At 32.1% G+C, this 19,923-nt stretch overlaps 3 protein-coding genes across 4 annotated transcripts; 2 read left to right on the forward strand and 1 right to left on the reverse strand.

Moving 5' to 3' along the window:
- The first annotated feature begins 566 nt into the window (after window positions 1-566).
- LOC109798357 (cytochrome P450 89A9) lies at window positions 567-2,306 on the forward strand. Its single transcript, XM_020358587.3, has one exon. The coding sequence runs from the start codon at window positions 701-703 to the stop codon at window positions 2,177-2,179; it is 1,479 nt and encodes a 492-aa protein (XP_020214176.1). The 5' UTR covers window positions 567-700; the 3' UTR covers window positions 2,180-2,306.
- An 879-nt stretch (window positions 2,307-3,185) lies between these two features.
- Window positions 3,186-6,835, reverse strand: LOC109798935 (esterase/lipase/thioesterase family protein). Of its 2 annotated transcripts, XR_014428584.1 has the most exons (9): window positions 6,406-6,835; window positions 6,185-6,313; window positions 5,714-5,845; window positions 4,714-4,856; window positions 4,512-4,609; window positions 4,330-4,424; window positions 4,103-4,156; window positions 3,390-3,675; window positions 3,186-3,357 (listed from the first exon to the last, which is right to left on the reverse strand). XR_014428584.1 is itself a non-coding variant. In XM_083062377.1 (8 exons), the coding sequence occupies exons 1-8, from the start codon at window positions 6,796-6,798 to the stop codon at window positions 3,472-3,474; spliced, it is 1,248 nt and encodes a 415-aa protein (XP_082918503.1). In that variant the 5' UTR covers window positions 6,799-6,835; the 3' UTR covers window positions 3,186-3,471. The 2 variants fall into 2 exon arrangements, 1 of the variants encoding a protein (XP_082918503.1); XM_083062377.1 differs by having other exon boundaries at window positions 3,186-3,675.
- A 4,269-nt stretch (window positions 6,836-11,104) lies between these two features.
- LOC109798640 (mediator of RNA polymerase II transcription subunit-like protein) lies at window positions 11,105-16,323 on the forward strand. Its single transcript, XM_020358981.3, has 2 exons — window positions 11,105-11,873; window positions 15,367-16,323. The coding sequence occupies exons 1-2, from the start codon at window positions 11,398-11,400 to the stop codon at window positions 16,007-16,009; spliced, it is 1,119 nt and encodes a 372-aa protein (XP_020214570.1). The 5' UTR covers window positions 11,105-11,397; the 3' UTR covers window positions 16,010-16,323.
- The last annotated feature ends 3,600 nt before the right edge of the window (window positions 16,324-19,923 follow it).

The raw sequence follows: 19,923 nt of genomic DNA on the forward strand, positions 1-19,923 counted from the left end.
TATCAATAACCGAATTTTCAACTGTATTCCTAATAATATTACATAAAAAAAATATTTTTGTGTTACATTGTTTATAACAAATAAAATTAATTATAAAGTTAATTTATAAAATTATTTTTTTAATTTATTTATTAATTTTTTTTAATATGTGTAAAATAATCTAAAACAACACATGAAAGAGTGGAGTAATTTATATAACATTAATTTTAATCTTTCTATCATTAATATAATAAATGGTGTGAAAAAAAAAATTATCACCGACACTATTTTTTTTTTCATAATATTCTCTTTATTTTTTTACTAAAAATTACAAATTGTTATAATTTCTACCGCTAAATCAGAGATACTTATCAAATAAGAAATGAAAATATAATTTAAATAATTTTTAATTAATACTACGTAATAAAAAGAGAATTAGAATATACATACACACAGTGGTAGCATTTCTCAATACAGTTAGACAAAAAAAAAAAAAAAAGTTTTTTCACAATTACTAATTTAGTAGCGGTTAAACATAAATGAGCATTGAATAGTATGCTAAATGCCGAAAACAAACACACATACGTTATCAATTCATGGACGTTACAAACACATGAAAAAAGTAACACTCTAATTCCAGTAACCCACCTTTTATGTTTCCACTCTTCACTTTCGTTCCTCACCAACCACATGCAAAGAACCCACTCATTCATTCCCACACATGGAACCATGGTTCACTCTCACTATTCTCTGTCTTTTCCTTTCAGCAATTCTCAAAATCATACGTAACATTCTCTTTCACCGTTGTCCCCTCCCTCCGGGTCCTCACAAATGCAACTTCACATTGCTAAGACAATACCTCACCGATCCAAAAACCATTCTCCAAAACCTTAATGCAAAATACGGTCCAATCTTCACTCTCCACGTTGGTTATTCTCACACAAACATTTTCATTGCGAATCGCTTCCTTGCGCACCAAGCTTTGATCCAACATGGCACTGTCTTCGCTGATCGCCCCAAAGCCAACCCCACCAACAAGGTTCTTAGTAGCAACCAACATGACATTCTCTTCAACTTCTATGGCCGCACGTGGCGCCTCCTCAGACGCAACCTCACTTCAAGAATTCTTCACCCTTCACATGTCAAGTCCCATGCACATGCACGTAAAAGGGTCTTGGACATGCTCTTACAATGTCTCAAATCTGATTTAAACTCTAGTGGCCCCATAAGGGTCATTGAGCACTTTCAATATGGCATGTTCAGTTTGCTGGTTTTGATGTGTTTCGGTGACAAACTCGGTGAGAAGGAAATAAGGGAAATTGAGGAGAGTCAACGTGGCATGCTTGTGAGCTTTGCTAGGTATAGTGTGTTGAACTTTTGGCCACCTGTCACTAGGGCTTTGTTCTGGAAGAGATGGAAAGAGTTCTTAAAGCTAAGGAGAGACCAAGAAGCTTTGTTGATTCCTCACATCAACGCTCGAAGGAAGGCCAAGGAAGAGAGAAGTGAATCTGTTTTGTCGTATGTTGATACTTTGTTGGATTTGCAAGTGTTGGATGATGGCAAAATTTGCAGCTTATGTTCGGAGTTTCTGAATGCTGGATCAGATACAACTTCAACTGCATTGGAGTGGATCATGGCGAATTTGGTGAAATATCATGATATTCAAGAAAGGGTTGTGGAGGAAATTAGAGGGGTAATGGTTGGAAGAGAGGGTGAGGAAGTGAAGGAGGAGGATTTGCATAAATTGCCTTATCTTAAGGCTGTGATATTGGAAGGATTGAGGCGTCACCCTCCTTTGCATTTTGTGGCTCCTCATAGTGTAACAAAGGATGTTGTTTTAAATGGCTATTTGGTGCCTAAATATGCATCTGTGAATTTCTTGGTGGCTGAGATAGGGAGGGACCCTACAGCTTGGGAGGACCCTATGGCCTTTAAGCCAGAGAGGTTCATGAACAATGGTGACACAACGTTTGACATAATGGGAAGGAAAGAGATCCACATGATGCCATTTGGGGCAGGGAGGAGAATGTGTCCTGGCTATGATTTGGCAATGATGCACTTAGAGTACTTTGTGGCCAATTTTGTTTGGAATTTTGAGTGGAAGGCTGTGGATGGAGACGAAGTTGATCTGTCAGAGAAGCTGCAATTCACAATCGTGATGAAGAATCCTTTGAAGGTTCATATATTACCTAGGCAATAGTTAAAACAAAATTCTACTCTTTTAAGGTGTAAATTTCCAAATATTTCATGTTTTTATCTTGCTTTTCTAATATAATGCTGACTTAGATTTTTTTTCTTCTTTTTCTTTGTTGCTACCAACTATCATGTAAAGGATCCAAATTACCTACTCTGAGTGTCCGTCCCCTTTCCTATCTCTTTAATAGAAACATGATAATCAACAAGATAAAATCAACGAGTTGGAAAGAATGTTATTTTTCAATTACTTGAGAAACCAAGAACGTAACAAGAATTGGGAAAAATAAATTTTATCCGATTTCCACATGATTACTTGTCACTACTTAGATTCAATTCTCGTGCTTTTGAGCTTTAGACCAAAACCGAAAGTCTGAAATGTGATTCTTTGGATGTTGGCATGAGGTTCCCTAATGTTAAAAGTGGACCTTTTTCTTACCCTTCAGTATTTGAATCAGATTCGTGAATACCTTTGATGAAATCATATGGTTTAGATTTTAAATGTATGTTTAAAGTTTGAGTTAGATTTACAAGATAAAATACGATTCGTTCGATCTTCATTTAACAGTTACAATTATATGACTGCATGAATATGTTAAATTGCTGGTCGCAGGAAATATAGGTTCTTTCAGCATGACAACTTTACCTTGTTATATGTCAGTTTCAGTTTTATGTTTCTTTTAAAACCGTCACACCTCTACGTTCTTACAATGCTAAATAAACTGCAGCAATGGTTTGCTAATTGATGCCCTTTATGTTTCAAATCATATTATTACTTTCAGTTTCAGATGTTAGGATCACTGAAAACCCATATACTACAAAAGGTGACATATAATAAAGTTAAATAAAGTAACAATAAATTTGGTAATAAAATTCAATGATGAAAACAAAATTGAGTAATAAGAATGATAAAATAGTCGAGTTATCCCACCTTTTGAGGTACCTTCAACTAGCGAGGACGAGGAGATTAATCACTGTTATCGGCCCTGGATACTCCAGGGACGAAAAAAAAATGATAAAACAGTAACAGTACTTATCCAGTTTTGTAGTTATTTACTTTCTACAAGACATAAATTTACGGGTATGTTGATGATAAATTTGAACATTATTGATATTCTATGGGGTTCATGTCCTGCTGAAACTACTAGTACAAACAAGAGCGTATGGGCTAAAGAATATACATACATATATATATATATATATATATATATATATATATATATATATATATATATATTTTATCGGTGAGCTTCCAGCATGAATTTGATGTATGAAGAATAACTACCATAGTGCCTTACATTACACTTCAAGATGGTATAAGGCTTCTTTACTTCCTGGATTGGTAGAAGTTTCTGGAGCCTTAACTGCTCCTCTCTCTAAATATTGAATAAAATCTATTACCAAAGGATCAGTCCAAGGGGCGCCTCGTGGAGCAGCTTCACCAGCAACCCACCCTAGATGGCCACCTTTGGGTGTCACTATTAACAAGCAGTTTGGATTTTCCTGACATCATAAGCAGTGTAATAATATTTAACATAAGGGTCAAAATAATTTATAGATAGATAGAAACAGAATAAAACAGAATATAAGATTTAAAATTTGTTTGAATACAATATAGAATAACTTTTGAGAATTTTTCTACTAAAACTCTTAAGATCTCTTCTAAACTTGTATTCAAACATATTTTTGGTCAATCTTAAACAAATAATTTACAAGTACTATCTTCCCAACCTAGAGCAGTAATGAAAGCCCAATGCCCAACAATGCAATGGTTGAACTTGAACATGTAGCATAACATAATTGAGAATATAATAAAAAATAGAGTTAAAAATACTAAAAGGGAATGCAATGAAAATAGTATTATCAGAATGGAACGGTAACAGTAAATTTCATAATTTTAATTCTCAACTCCCAAGACAAAATTGCATACCTTGATATCTTCACGAGGAATTCCCCTATTAGGAGCAATCGGATCATTGGCTGCCTGAAAAAAGTACGCTTCTTGAGTTCAATAATTTATTTATTTAGAGATCAGGACAACAAATGCGTATGACAAATCATAATTGACAAATATTAATCAGGATAACAATGCAGTGGGTTTTCATTTCAACACTAAAAGAAACAGATTATATTAATTTTTTAGTTAAATTTTTTTACCTGGATGCAAAGCAAAGGGGTTTTAACATGTTTTATGGAATCTGAACTGCTTGAGTTAGAGTAGTAGTCATCCACAGACATGAATCCAAAAGAAACTGCGAAGCTCATAGATGAGTACCTAAGCAGAGATAATTCACAATTGTGATCTATCGATCAAGCTTCCATTAAGTAGAGGCACATACCACGAGTCAGTCCATCATCAAACTCCCTAACAGACTTAGCATTGGCTGCCTGTGGAATGTTAAATTCACCTCCAATATCTTCAAAGAGTAAAGCATGCCTGTACTCAAGAAAAATGAGACATTAGTGATACCCTTATTTCCAGCAAATAGATCCATTAATAAGTAGCTAGAAGAATCACAATGACATATAAATTAGCATCACTTTTTGAAAATTTTGCAAAGAGCCTTTGTAAGGGCCTTATCATAAATATTGTTAAAGCCCTTTCGGAAGTCCTCATCAGCCACAACCAGGTTGAAAGGATTACACAATGAGACAGCGCCAGAAAGAGGGCAATTGTGCGATTCCTGAAAGTAGCAAAAGAAAAATATAAACTACATAGCAGAAGCAGTATCTAATGGACAAAGTCAAAAGCGATCCACCACACTTCTAATTATTTACTTTGTGGGGGGTAAAGTGCAGTTTCAATGTCCATCCCCCATTTTTTTGGTACAAAGTGAGAGTTGAATCTCATCAAACAAACACATCCATCCACCTTTACTATATCTCAAACCGAGTAAACCACCAATTTGATCCTTAAAGTATTTATGCTATATGGTCCTAAAAGTAAAATAAAATACATATATATTTCTAGAAGTATTAGAAATCATGCTGAGCAATCCCTTAAATATTAAAAAAAAAAAACCTTCAAACTGGTCCATGCTCTTTACTTTAATACATCAACTTAGGGACTAAACTTATGGATATTTAATTTAAAGGATTACGTGGATAATTTATTATTTTAGAAACTATGTAATAGAGAGGGTAACAATTCAGGAAAAATTGGTGGTTTATTTAAAATAAAACAAAATACATAAGTAATCCTAGAAGCATTAAATTTTAAAAATCATGCTAAATAGTCCCTTAAATATTATAAATTATATATATAAAATAAAAAATAAAATAAAAAACTAGTCCCTGAACTTCGGTAAAAACACCAACTCAGGAACTAAACTGATAGATATTCAAATTAGTTCCAGGGTGAAATTGGTGATTTATTACTTCGAAATCAGTCAACAGAGTGTCGATTCCAAGTCATATACAAATCACTAGCCAAATGAACAGACATAAACTTCAAAACCTCTGACCAAAATTAAATTAACTCAAAGCATTTATTTGTTTTACAGGGTAAGCAAATTAACGCAAGAATGATCAACAATGTTACCTGACCCAAGTAACGAACGAGAATGTTGGCCCCAAGAGACCAACCAGCAGCATATACATTAGCATCGGGATATCTACCAGTGACATGAGAAACAACCTCACGCATATCTCCCAAAAATGAAGCCGAATAGAACTGCACACCAGTATTCGTACATTAGCAATGTCAGTGTTACAAATACTAGATCCACTCATCTCATACTCAAAACAAACTAGAGTAAATAGCCATTGGTGGTCCCTAAGAGTGGTAAGCACCAAGGCATCAGTAACTACACTAAAAGAAGATATCAAATAAGTTCCTAAAATATCAAATAATTATTTAAACTTAACTACTTATTGTCACCTTATATATATCATATGATCATTTTAGTCATGCATTTTTGAATTCTAAACTATTGTTATCTTCCAAGACTAATATAAAATCACCTTCCAAATTCAAGACCATTTAGTATCATATAGTTACAACAATATTGACCTGAGGAGTAGTAACAGGGCTATCTCCACAACCGCGACTGTTGAAGACGACAACACGCCATCCATTGCTTCGAGCTCTGACCAACATGTGTCTCACGTAAGCATCCTCACTACCTCCGGTCAAGCCAGGCTGCACAACCACAAATAACAAACCCCATTTAGTTCAAATTAAAAAAAAAAACGATTTTTTAATTAGTTTTTAGTTTTTTGGTTATAACGGACCAGCAAGATGAGAAGTGGAGAATCGGGGGGCAAGCGGCGGTCGTCGCCGGAGACCCAGTCGAGAGCCACGGCGCCGCCGTCCTGCGTCCTGAGGCACTCGCGGCGGAGCCTGACGTCGGGGACGGAGCGGAAGAAGGCGGCAAAGATGGTTTCGACGTGGCGGTTGGCGGCGAGGAGGGGGAAAGGGCGGTAGGGGCGAGACAAGTGGGAGAGGGCAGGCAGGAAACGGTCGCGTGCGCCGCCGAGGATTTCGAAGGAAGGGTGGGCAGCGGCGGAGGCAGCAGGCATGGCAGCGGCGGAGGATGACAAGTGGAGGGGTGTGATTAGTGAAATGCTGTTTTTGTTGTATGGAAGAGAAAAAAGGGGTAAAGACCCCACTAACGACCTTGCCATGCCCTCGCCTTATTGGACAAAGCACACTATCTTCGTCTTTAATAATCATTTTTTTCTTTTCTGTCTTCTAGACGTCTCTGTTTACATAGCACACTGCACGTGGCCTGCTTATTTTGCACGTGGTCTGCTTATCCTGCAATTTAATTTTTGAAAACTACTGGAAAGTTAAAATATTGGTTAAAAAATTGAAAGTCAATTTTTTTATTAAAAACTAAAGAAAAATGCTGTGCCTGCTTCTCTCGATTTTTTTTTTAAGAGAAAGAAAATCATATACTTTCGTTCGCAATAATAAATTTTGTATTATAAATCATATACTTTTATTGTTCATAAATTTTGTTTTCATGTTACATCTTTGACAATTAGTTAACAGTTAGATTTAATATCTTAAGTGGGGTTCATATATATATATGTGACACATATCATTGCATTAAATAAAAGTATTGTTTATGTCTTTAAATGGTAATATTATATTGATACCAATAAATTAAAGTTGAAAATAATTTGTCATAATGATCACACATGCAAATTCTATAATCTTAGTGTCCAAAATTAGAAGAAAAATAATAATATTAATGTTGCACTTTAGTATTCTAATAGAAAGTTCTCCCAAGATGAAATAATATGAGATGAGATGAGATAAGATTGTAATATGAGACTTTTTTTTTCTTTTTATCTTATGAACACTTCTAATTATGAGTCATTTGTATATCAAGTTGAAAAAGAAAATTGTAAATTTTACATTATTTCACATCTTATCATTTATTCCCCTTCATTTACATCAAAACTAGAAAATCAATTCCTCTTTTTGTATTGCATACAAATTTGCAAGAGTTTAGAACTTGGTTCTACACTGTATTAGAAATCGCACATCATCTGATAATAAAGTTATAATAATGTATATAAGTGAAAAAACAAATTCTCATTTTACAAGTCAGTTTTGTGAGATTGAGTTGAACTCTAACCCATTTTCTAACTTGACTCCAATATCATTTTAAGAAAATAAGTTAAGAGTCTAATATTAACATTATAGTCTTGTTTCTAATCGATATGGGATCTCAAACACATTGTTATAGCACAAACATAATATAAAAAAAATATTTGGATTTGTTTTTAGTTTTTTTTCACAAAATGGTATTGTAAGACAAATACTTCACAAAGGTGTCGATGGTATTATTGTAAAGACTATAACTCATTGATATATGATAATAAAATTGTACTTAAAGGAGTTATGAAATGTATATATAGGTAAGCAAACGTTTCTTTGTTTGTGATCAAACTAATGTAATCACTCACTTGTTGTCATGGAGTTTTATTTTTATAATTTTACAGACATTGAGTTTTATATTGAGAGTTGATAGTTAGTGATTTGTCTATGTTATTATCGGTGATTGTTAAATCAAAAAACGATTTTGAATCACTCAAAACACAAGTTTTAATATTAACAAATATAGATGTCTTTGTTAAAGAAATATTTTTCATATCAAACAGTAAAACGAACTAAAATAAATGATTGGTTATGATGGTATGTAGTCTCTTAGGTGAATTGCTTTGTTTGTCTAAGACAAATGTATTGAATATAATCATTTGTGATGATTAATAACCAAATCATATTTGTTTATGTTATTCCTCGACATATCAAATGAATAAAAACTTTTTTGATACTTGAATTTCATAAAAGAATGAAGACATGTTTTTCGTGAAGTTTTAGATAAAGTCATTTGCAACTGACACACACAACAATTGCTTCCGTTTTATATCTTAAAGGTGATAAGTAGTCTTCTTGATATGATAATGAGTAATAATTTGGTGAAATGCATATAATGCTCACATTTAGTGCACTAGTGATCATTTTTTTTCTATAAGGAAAGAAAACGAACATAGATGAAACAAGCTTGTGAGAGAATAATTATTGTAAAAATTCAATTCATTTTTTTAAACTATACTTAATTTGGTTGTTCCACATCTGAAAAGTAAGATGAAATAATAAATAATTTTTTAATTTTAATTTTGTGTTACTGTTTGAAGTCTAAAAATATTTTGTTATAAAAAATATTTGGTTGTTTTAGCTTGGAAAATTTGTTATTCAAAAAATACTTTCATAGTTGTTTGAAGGGACAAGTCTAAGAATATTTAGGTTGAGTCATAAGTAACTTGTGAAAAAATATTTGTATTTGTAAAAGATAGTGAAACTTGATCAAGTTGATCAAGAATTTGATGAATTCTCCAAAATTGAGACAAATCAATATAAAAATATCATGTGTTCCCAATATTTTTCTCTTTGTCTACATTCTTAAAATCAGTTATTATTTTATTATTTTAAAAATATTAAATTTTTTATTGATATTATTAAACTTTTAAAATATTTTTCTTTCCAAAGTACTAATAAAATGCCAAATGCATGCTAGAGACTTAAAAGTGACTATAAAACTACAATAAAAAGTGAAATGTTAATTTTAATTCTAGTTTAGGTTGAGTTATTTGTAATAGGGTGAGATTGGCTGGTAATGGAATATACAAATTTAGATTAGTTGGTTTGGTAAAGTTATTATTATTATCATTATTATTATCTCACTTACTTTTAAGTATTTTTACTATAATTTTTACTTATAAAGTTTATCTTAAAATAGTTATTTATTCTTTTATATAGGATACAATCTATATTATTTGATGTGTTAATTTATTTTTAGGTTAAAATACATGTTTTTTTAATTTGATGGATTAATTATAAACTTGTTAAGATATTATTTATTTTTGTCACTTCATATGCCAAATTTTTGGGAATTAAGATTGGTATTAATTAAGAAAAAATATTATTATAAATATAACTTTGAAAAAAATAAAATTAAGACATATTTATTATTTTTAACTATATTAACTACTATTTTTTTAATCTTGATAAAATTAGGTAAATGAATATTTATTATTAAGAGACCTTGCAAACATGACACAATTAATCAAGTCTCTTTACTTATACTAATTAGGACTTGAAATCGTATCTAACTTCTCTTAAGTTTTATATATTTTCACATGAATTTGTATTATGGATGAGATATATACTTTGTAATCTAATTGAAAATTTTTAAACATGATTAGTGGTTGACTTTAATTTTGTATGAAGTTGTGTCTTACTTTAATCTATTTTTTAAAAATAAAATATTAGTGATAATATTTTAATTTGGTTTCTTAAGATATACGCATAACACAAGAAAATGTTAAAATTATAACAATATATAAAAATCATACAATATTTTATGACATTTTTATCCTCATAGCAACCTTTAAATTACTTAATTCCCTATTATAAATTATTCATTATTATTATATAAAGATGATACAATCTTTTGATTGACTCTAGTTTTATATGGAGTTATATCTTATCTTAATCTAATTTTTTTTAAAAATAAAATTAAATAATAGTGGTAATATTTTAATTTGATTTTTTAAGATACACACATAGCACTAGAAAGTATTAATTTGATTTTTTTGGTGTACACATTTTTTACGATATTTTTATCCTCATAACAGCCTTTAAATTACTCAATTCCCTATTATAAATTACCTTCTATTTTATAACTTCTTTTATTATTTTTACTTTTTTTTTAAGTGAAGGCAATTATAAATTTACATAAAGATCGATTCAGACAACTTATTTTTTATTTTTGATATATATAGACAGATTAAAAAAATGTCTATTAAAAAAAGTGAGTCAATACGAAAATAGATACAAAAATAAGTTAATCATCTTGATTTTGATTGTCAGTAAGAATGTTCATAGAATAATAAAGTCAATAAATAGTACATTAATTTTGATGAAAAAAGTTATATCCCGCAAAACCTTATTATTTTTTTTTATCCAGGTATATATTATATATATGTGTGTGAAAGGAAAAATTATGCATTTGAAAAATGTACAATTTATGGCTGTTTCATGCTTAAGGGTAATATTTTTATTTTATATAAAATAAAAAATAATTTTAAATATTTTATAATAAGCAGTATATTTAATTAAATTAAATTTCACTAATGTACTGGATACAATTTTTTTTTGACAGGTACTCAAGTAACTCAACACAATAATTATGCACTACTAAACATTTATTTTTAATTAGTAATAAGGGATTACTCTTTGAATTTTTTTAAAACAAAAATCATCTATTAATGTAATAATTTATTTAAAAAAAAATCAATTAAAGATTATGATAAAAATAAGTTTTTAAGACAACTATTATAAAAATTAAATAAACTTATCGTTATAAATTGTAATTGGATTGGAAAACAGTAGATATAATTATTTAGTCTTGTTTTATTCACGAGTCCGACCCGAGCGGTTTCATCAGGAAAAAACAAAAACAAAAAAAGAGACATCTGGGTCACTGCATTTCGCGCAGGTCAGGGCGAGAGTGTCGACCGGAACCGGATTGTGTCTGTGCGTTGTAGGGAAAACACCAATTTAGATTATGAAACCACAAACATAGATTTCGGAGATAACCAAACGCTCCCTCCTCTCTCTCCGGGTCCAATTTCAAACCCTGAATTTCGGATTCGAAATAGAAGGGATTTCCGAGATTTTAATTTAATTTTATTTTTATTTGGCGAAAAATGGAAGAGGCAAAGGCATTGCAACAGCAACAGCAACAGCAACAACAGCAACAACAACAACTTCTGTTGCAACAACAACAGCAGCAACATCAACAACATTTTCTGCTCTTTCAGCAGTTGCAAAAGCAGCAACATCAGCAACAGCAAGCAGCCGCCATTTCCCGTTTCCCTTCCAACATTGACGCTCACTTGCGTCCTATCAGACCCCTCAATCTCCAACAAAACCCTAACCCTAACCCTAACCCAAATCATAATCCCAACCCTAACCCTAATCCCATCCTCAATTTGCACCAGAACCCTAATTCCAACCACCTACCGCAGCAGCCGCCGCAACAATCGCCGCAACAGCAACAGCAACAGCATAAGATAATTCGAACGAGCCAGATGGAGCTTCAGATGGCGTACCAAGACGCGTGGCGGGTTTGCCATCCGGACTTCAAGCGACCCTTTTCTTCTCTCGAAGATGCCTGCGAGAGGTTCATTCTTTAACCCTACCTACGTGAAAACAATGATGATGTTTTCCGTGTTTGAATTTTATTTTATGCTCCTTTTTTTTATGACCTGTGCTACTATGTTTTATTTTTATGATCCCTCTATAACCCTGCTAACTGTGGTTGGCCTGCTATTGTTCTGCATGAGTTGTGCTGAGTTTTAGCATGGAAAGAAATGAGACTCTCTCTCTCCCTCTCTCTCTCTTCTTTTCCCAAATGCTGATATCTATCGTGTTTAGTGTGTGCTTTCTAAGTAAATATTAGTTCACATTAGGATGGGAACAGAAGTGACGTGCTGGCCTAGGTGGTTGTTGAAGAGGCTTGTTTAATTTATTAATGTCTTCTCCTGAAAATAGGTGGTTGATGACATATGACTTTAAGATTTATCTGAAATAACATGGAACCCTTCTCGAATTGAAAATTTGTATGTTGAGATTGTCATTGAAGCTTTAGGCAGAATTTTCTGGGGTGCCAGTGCTGTATAGAATTAATGTCTTGTTTATGACTGAAAATAATTTAGAGAGATTGGAGAAGATGAGCAGCTCATGTAAACAGTAAATACAGATACAGAGAGGCTCATTATGTTATGTATAAGAGCTTGAAAAATGGGAAATAGTTGCCCTTTTGGTTCTATTATATGGAAGTGTAATCCATTAAGTCAAAATGGGCTATGATATTTCACTCACATAGAGATAAGTCTGTGGAGCTTAGGTTGCTGCTGCACCTGGAATTTTTTTTGTTTGTCCTCCTTAAGCCAGTGGATCAGATATGTTTATGAAACAAATTATTTTCAATTACATATGAGAGCAATAACAATGAAAGCCTTACCCCTCTAGTTAAGGTTGGTTACATGGATTACATGATGTTATTCGGTTTGGTTAAAGACCAAATCTTCAGAGATATTATTTTACTATGAAATCCTTCTTAATAACTTTTTCGAATGTTCTTTCAGTGGCCTCCTTTTTACATTACTAAATACTATGCAATCTATTATTCTCATTGGTGCTTTCAGTGGCCTCCTTCATAATGTCCAGACCACCTTAACTAATTTTCTATCCTCTTTTTCGATCTATGCCACATCAATATCTCCTTGTATAAAATCATTTCATATCATTCCCTTTCTCATGTAACCACACATTTGTCTTAACATTCTCATTTATACTACTGTATCTTTGTCTCTTGTTATTCGTTTAAAGTTCAACATTCACTACCATGAAGTTTTATCAACCATATAACAATATGATAAAACTTCCCTCTAGGTTCAATAGGAACTTTGTGATCACAAAAAACCCTCTATGTCTTTCTCCATTTTAACCATTCTGCTTGTATTATATGTGTGACATCTTTGTTAATTAACCCATCATTTTGTAATGTTGATCCCAAATATTTAAACAAAATTTAGAAACTTTTGGTATGACATCTCTCATTTTTATTTTGAATTCATTTTCCTCGTCTCTTGCTAAAATTGTAATGCACATATTTTGTCATACTCCTACATAAGACAATCTTTTGCTTTCAAAGTCTGTCTCAAAAGCTCAAGTTTGAAGTTAACTATTTCTCGTAATTTCTCAATCAAAACTATATTCCTCAGTCAATTACATTTGACAAGTATGATTGAAAACTAGGGTTGAAAAATATTGGTATAGTACTTGACCTGTTGCAATGAAACAAGTTCTTTGCACGATATATTCTTGTCCTATCATATACCTAGAGAAACTAATGTTGTTGATGTTTCTGGTTGATTGTGTGAAAATAGGATGGAAGAGTTACCGTAATGCGGTTGATATACTCCTTTTCATTTCATGTTAAATTTTCTTTTTGGGAGAAGAGTCTGTAAATGTGATTATCTTGCGGTCTCGAGTTTTACAATGTTCAGTAGCAAATGGCTTTCATTTGATAAAGTTTAAAGGCAAAAACTCAAAATGTGAATTGTAGTTTTAGTGTTTGGGCTATATCTAGCTGTCGGTAGTCATCTGCTGGTGGCTAGGTGTTGACAAGTGCCTGCTTGCCTGCTGCCTGTTCTGAATTAGATTTCACCATTGCACTACCCAGACCAGAAAAAAAATTAGTTTGACTACTGTTTTTTCAATGAATTAATTTACAACTAGCAATCTTTTCTTCATGATGTTGGTTTCTGGGAAACAAAAGGAAAGTATGAAATGTTATGGGGTGGTACGTCTTAGTTTTAGCCAGGATTGCGAGTGTAATGAAAATAATGCCAAGTATTGTTGATGCCACTTGGTTTTTCTTTCATTCATTCATTTAAGCTGATGTAGGTGAAAAATCTAATTAATCTATTTGTTATATGCTTATATCCCAATAGGCTATGTATGACTAATATTAATTGAAATTTGTTTTTCTGGTGTGAATACTGTATATCTCTTCACTTGCTATTTACTCACCGCAACCTGCTCCTTATGTGGATTTGCTATGCTGCTTCAGAATACTCTCATTTGCTTTCTCCTTTGTATTTGATTTCAAGTTAAATTCAAATCCATCCTTTTGGTCTTGTGTATCGAGTAATCTTTGATATTCTCTTCTGTTATATTTGACTCTGTTATGTTTTGTTGCTCTGGTTTCAGAATTGTTTAGCTTGTCATACTGTCACCCGCTATCCTAAATTCATTTCCTTGTCATTGACCCTGTTTTTAATAACATTTAAAAGTATATATATGTATGTGTGTGTGTGCGTGTGTGTGTATATATATATATATATATATATTTGGGGCCATACAATTAAATTATTATCTATTGCATGTCCTTTTTTTGTGTAATTTTACTATATGCTTATTTTATTTATTAAGGTATACTTCTGTAGAACGTATAACATTTAGATTCTATCAAATCTAATCCTTGATCTATCATATGGAAATTGATATGTCATATGTGCTAAATTACTTCAATCAAGTCAAATGGAACTGACAGTTGATTTATTGTAATGTTGAAATCAACTGGGAACTTTACCTGTTTATTACTATACTTATATTACAAATGTGTGATGTTTTTCCTTTTAGTAAACTTGACCACATGATTGTATTGGAGGCCTTGATATGGCATTCATGATGACCATACCAAAATGAAAATGAAAATATTCATTAATGATTTCATTTTTTCTGGCCATGAATTAGTTTTTTAAGGTTTGATATGATAAATTAAATCACTTTCTGTGTAAATTTCTATTGCTTGCTATATATGTATCTTAGCATAGAATTAAATGTGTTTTGGTCCTGATTGCATTTCATTGAAATGTGTTATACCAATTTAAACATAATATTTCTCAATTGATTTTTTTTTCTTTACCCTGTAAATAGTATTTTATATTTTTCATTGAAAAGAAAGAATAATGCTGGCAGCAAAAAAAGAAAAAGAAAGAAATAATTATATGAACACTTCCTGAATTTTGAGTCTAATGTAATTGTAAATTGCACTTCCATGGATTTCTTATGTTTCAGAATTTCCCTAAATTTTTCTTCCGCAGATTATTGCCATATCATGTTGTGGCAGACTATGAAGAAGAAGAGGATGATAGGATACTTGATTCTGACACCACTGGCCAGATGCTTTCACGGTCCCAGCAGTGGGATAATAATATAGCTGCTAAAATTGCTGAATTCACAGCAACTTTTGAGAAACAAGCACTTGCCTTCAACATAATAACCCAAAAGAGAAGTGTGGGGGAGTTCCGGTCCGAGGAGAGATTGATGATTGAGCAGGCACTTCTCCAAGAAGAAAAACGGGCTAATTTTGAATTAAGAGCAGAACTAGAGTCCAGGGAGAAGGCTGGTCGTGAAGCACACGAGGCTAAACTACGGATGGCAGCAATGTTTCAAGCAGAACAGGCTCGTGCAGATTTACAGTCTCATGCTGAAATGATGTCTCGAGTGCCAATGAGAGGGAGTGCACTTGGTTCCCAAGGCAACGACATTGTGATTGGCCATGACATGGGAGAGCAGGATCAGGGAAGTAACCCAGGTGAGATGATTAATGGATGGGGAAACAATGCACAGAGAGATGAGAAGGAGCCATCTGAGGATTTCTTGAATGATGAAGCCGAGAATGGAGACACTGGAACGCAGGATGGCTGGCGTGAAGTTGGTGAATTTGATTTGAATGCTAGGTGATTCTCGATAGTGATTGACCAAAACCTTTCAGGAGAGTTTAAATTATGTGTTAAGGGATCAATATCCATTTTAAAGAATTATTATCCTGGGTATCAATCATCATCTTCAAGTTAGTATCTTAAGATTACTTTCTCGATCAAAATATTTAACAAGGGCGCAAGGAAAACTATTGAATCAGTATCAGATTGGATAAATATCAATGTTTATACTCTTTGACTAGTGTAGTGCACATGGTTGGATGATGATTAGGTCCTCACGAGTGTTATATAAGCATACAAATTCAGTCAAATGTATATCTTTTGTTTTCTGGGGAACTCTGGTTTCATCGTTTATGCGTCTGATTTTTTCAGGTTGCCATCAAATCTTTACTGTCATTCTTATAAAAGTCGAAGAATTTTTATGATGTGGATTTCGTTGTGGGATAGTAGGGGTAAAATCTCTAACTATTGTTGTCAATGAAACTGTTTGATCATGTTTGGGGAACAAATTAGCCTTGTCACGTGATAGAAGAAAAAAAAAATTAATATAAGTAATGAAGTATTAAAACACTGTAAATGTTCAAAAATTCTGTACAAATAACAACTCTTTTGGCAACGCTTACATCGACAAAACGTGTTCGGGTACCCATATCTTTTTTAGATACTTGTATGTATATGACAAATTGACTTTTTACGTACTGGAAGTAGAATTAAATTTCAAGAAAGGCATTTTGTTAAGGGAAGCTTAATTTGTTGATTGAGATGCATAAAGTCGAAGAGGTGGTGTAGGGACGTAATGTTAAATGCAATGGGATCCTAAAAAGTTAGGACAACGGGAATGATAAGAGAAAATACAATCACAAAATAAGATAATTTTGCTGAATAATTTGTTGTTGAAGACACAAGACAATTGTTGATTAGCAATTTGTTGTCGAAAATAGAAGACATTTATCCAGTGAATATTTGTCATCGATAATATGAGAAAACTATCTACTAAGGATTTGCTGAGGACAATATCAGACAATTTTGTTGATTGAAGATTTGATGTTGACAAGAAAAAATTCTCGAGTAAAGATTTGCTGCCGATAGTATAGAAAAAAATTGTTAACTGCTTTGTTGTTAACAATGTGCAACAAATTTATCAATTGAAGATTCATCGCTGATAATAGAGAATCAATCCAAAACTTGGCATTGATTATATAAATCCCTTGTCATTTTTGTGTTTTCTTGTCAACAAGATAAAGATTTGGTGGGTTTGTCTGAAGCTCGTAACATTTTTGCTGATGAGAGAAAGCACATCGACAGTGATGCAGGAAAAAATGTTAGTTGGAGAAAGTACATTAACAAATTTGACAGTAAAGGATAGTTTGCTAATACAACGATTAGATAAACCAACAATCAGAGAAAAATGTCAATATAAAAGAGTAGCTGTGATGTAATTGTTATAATAAGCACATGAGCAAATTGATACAACCAACAAAATCAATTTATTTGTTCCATCAGATGTTTGAACTTCTCATAACAAGAGAAGTAATTTTGATGTTGTAATGCGGCCACAAACACTATCAAAGCTTTAGGGAGAAGGAAGTTACAAGAAGTAAGTAGTGGGTGAGGTGACATTTAATATTTATCAATGAATTCAAATAAGAGAAAGTTTTATAAGATAATGATTATTCGTTTAATATTTGCTCAAAATGCAATTTTCTAATCGTGTAATTTAAATTCAACTTTGTAAATGGTTGTTAGGGTTCAAAAGAGTTATCTTTTGCTTATAACTAGCACCTAGAACACGAGCTCATTATCTTTAGAACTTTATTCTTTAGCGCTCTTTATGTTTCTCTTATTTTACTTTTATTGCTTATTTATCTGCTTTCTCTTTATCTTTTCAAGTTCATCTATTTTTAGCACTTTGCTCTTTAATTTCTTATTAATTTTTTTTTTACAAACCTCTCTATTAATCATTTTTTTTATCAAATATTTTCTTTACCCTTTTATCAAAATAATATTATTTTTGCGTCAATCAAATTTTTTTTTATCTTTTCACACATCATCAATTTGATAATTTTTAAAAAGTTTAAATATATTTTTAATTTCTCAAATTTAACGTAAATTTATTTTTAATTTCTTAAAACTTTTTGATCTCTGTAATTTAAAAAAAAATTCTTTTTTAAATTCTTATACTCAAATTTTGTTAAAAAATCTATCAAATACTTATACATAAAATTCACATATTAGTGTCCTTATTAGTAAAAATATCACATTAAATATAACTAATGGTATATAACAATCTTAGTTTGTCTCACATATTTAAGTCTTTTCAAAACTAAAAAAATGTTATTATATAACTTGAAACTATAACAACAAAAGAATCTTATCAGGTTAAGTAAAATTTACTACATGAATCATACGATACTGTTTAACACAATTGCAAACTAAAACTTTAAAAATATTATTTTCTATAAAAAATTTTATTATATAAACACTTCGTGACATGAAATATAAAATACAAAATTCCCAAACTCTTGAATAAAATTTTTATCACAAACAAGTTGATAATTGTTCAAATATGAATGCTAACAATGTTCTTTAATATATTTTTTAATTCCTATTTATAAGGCCATCTCAACTAAGAAAGACTCATTGAATAAGACATAAAATTGATAAAATTTATAATTTTTAATAAATTTTTATGATAAATAAAGTGTTAGAAATAAAGTATAAAAAGTATAAAGTATTAAAGAGAATGTCATGACATTGCTCTTGTTGGGAAGACAAACTCACGTTGACAAAAAAACCTCGACAACAACACGATACAGAAGATCTAGGCAAAGTCTCTTAACCGACTATAAATAACCTTACCCTGCGGTTCACGCAGAATTTGATTACAGAAAATGTGCATTTTCCGAGTAAAGTGTAATGTAACAGTACCGTCTCAAGGTTGATAAGAATCTTAGTAATTTAATTATTGTTCCGGTATTGGAGACCGCCGCCGAAGAACCCTTAGCGATACCGAGCTAAAAGAACTTGACAGCAGTCTTGACCTAGAACATTCGATGAGAGTAACCTCTGCCTTAGACCTAATGATCGCTATACGTAATGGTGTCGCGTTTATGAATTGCTCACTCCTCTTTATGATCCCATTAATCACGCCTCATTATGGACTCGTAACTTCCGGTATTTATTATCGTTCCCACGGATCATGGGATCTTATTGATTGTCTGAGTGAGTCAATGAATCTTCCCACATTTGGGTCCGTATTATGGGCTCGTCCTTTTGTCGATGTGTCTCGGGTCGGCCAATGGGAGACCACCACGGTACATAACCCTCAATGCTCGAGCACTAAGGTGCGAAGAGCATGTTAGATCAATATTTTGCCGACCTACTTCGGGTCGGTTCATGGGAGACCACCAAGGTACATAGCCCTCCATGCTTGAGCACTGAGGTGCGAAGAGCATGTCAAATTAATATTTGCCGACCTACCTCGGGTCGGCTCATTGGAGACCATCAAGGTACCGTCTCAAGGTTGATAAGAATCTTAGTAATTTAATTATCAAAAAAAAAAATCTTAGTAGTTTGTGTCTTCATCATGTCCAGTTTTTCCACGTGGGATAGTGGGAAATTTTGATAGCTAAAAGTTTTATTATACGTCATAATAATGCTTAAATGCGTTGTATATGTCTCTACTCTCTAACTCGATGTTTATTATGGTGTCAAAAAAATACTCGATCCTTTTGACTTTGATGATTATAAGACATCCTCGCATCCATCATACTCAGTTAGTGATCCTTTGACTTTTTAGGGTTTTATACTGCGGGAGCATTAACACAACGCAACCGAATAATTATAATAATAAAGGACCACATAAATTTCCTTTTATGGTTATAAAAATTGAACTTATTGGACCTATAATTTCATAGCACAAACCTAAATTTAGAG

This window comes from Cajanus cajan, chromosome 8, assembly GCF_000230855.2.
Source record: "Cajanus cajan strain Asha chromosome 8, NIPB_CcT2T_4, whole genome shotgun sequence".
NCBI lineage: Eukaryota > Viridiplantae > Streptophyta > Magnoliopsida > Fabales > Fabaceae > Cajanus > Cajanus cajan.

Coding starts and splice junctions, on each gene's coding strand:
- LOC109798357 (XM_020358587.3), top strand. CDS start 701: ATGGAACCATGGTTCACTCTCACTATTCTCTGTCTTTTCCTTTCAGCA.
- LOC109798935 (XM_083062377.1), bottom strand. CDS start 6,798: ATGGCAAGGTCGTTAGTGGGGTCTTTACCCCTTTTTTCTCTTCCATAC. Junction 4,857..5,713: donor TCGTTCGTTACTTGGGTCAG/GTAACATTGTTG, acceptor TGCTACTTTCAG/GAATCGCACAATTGCCCTCT. Junction 3,676..4,102: donor TTCCTCGTGAAGATATCAAG/GTATGCAATTTT, acceptor TTATGATGTCAG/GAAAATCCAAACTGCTTGTT.
- LOC109798640 (XM_020358981.3), top strand. CDS start 11,398: ATGGAAGAGGCAAAGGCATTGCAACAGCAACAGCAACAGCAACAACAG. Junction 11,874..15,366: donor CTCGAAGATGCCTGCGAGAG/GTTCATTCTTTA, acceptor TTTCTTCCGCAG/ATTATTGCCATATCATGTTG.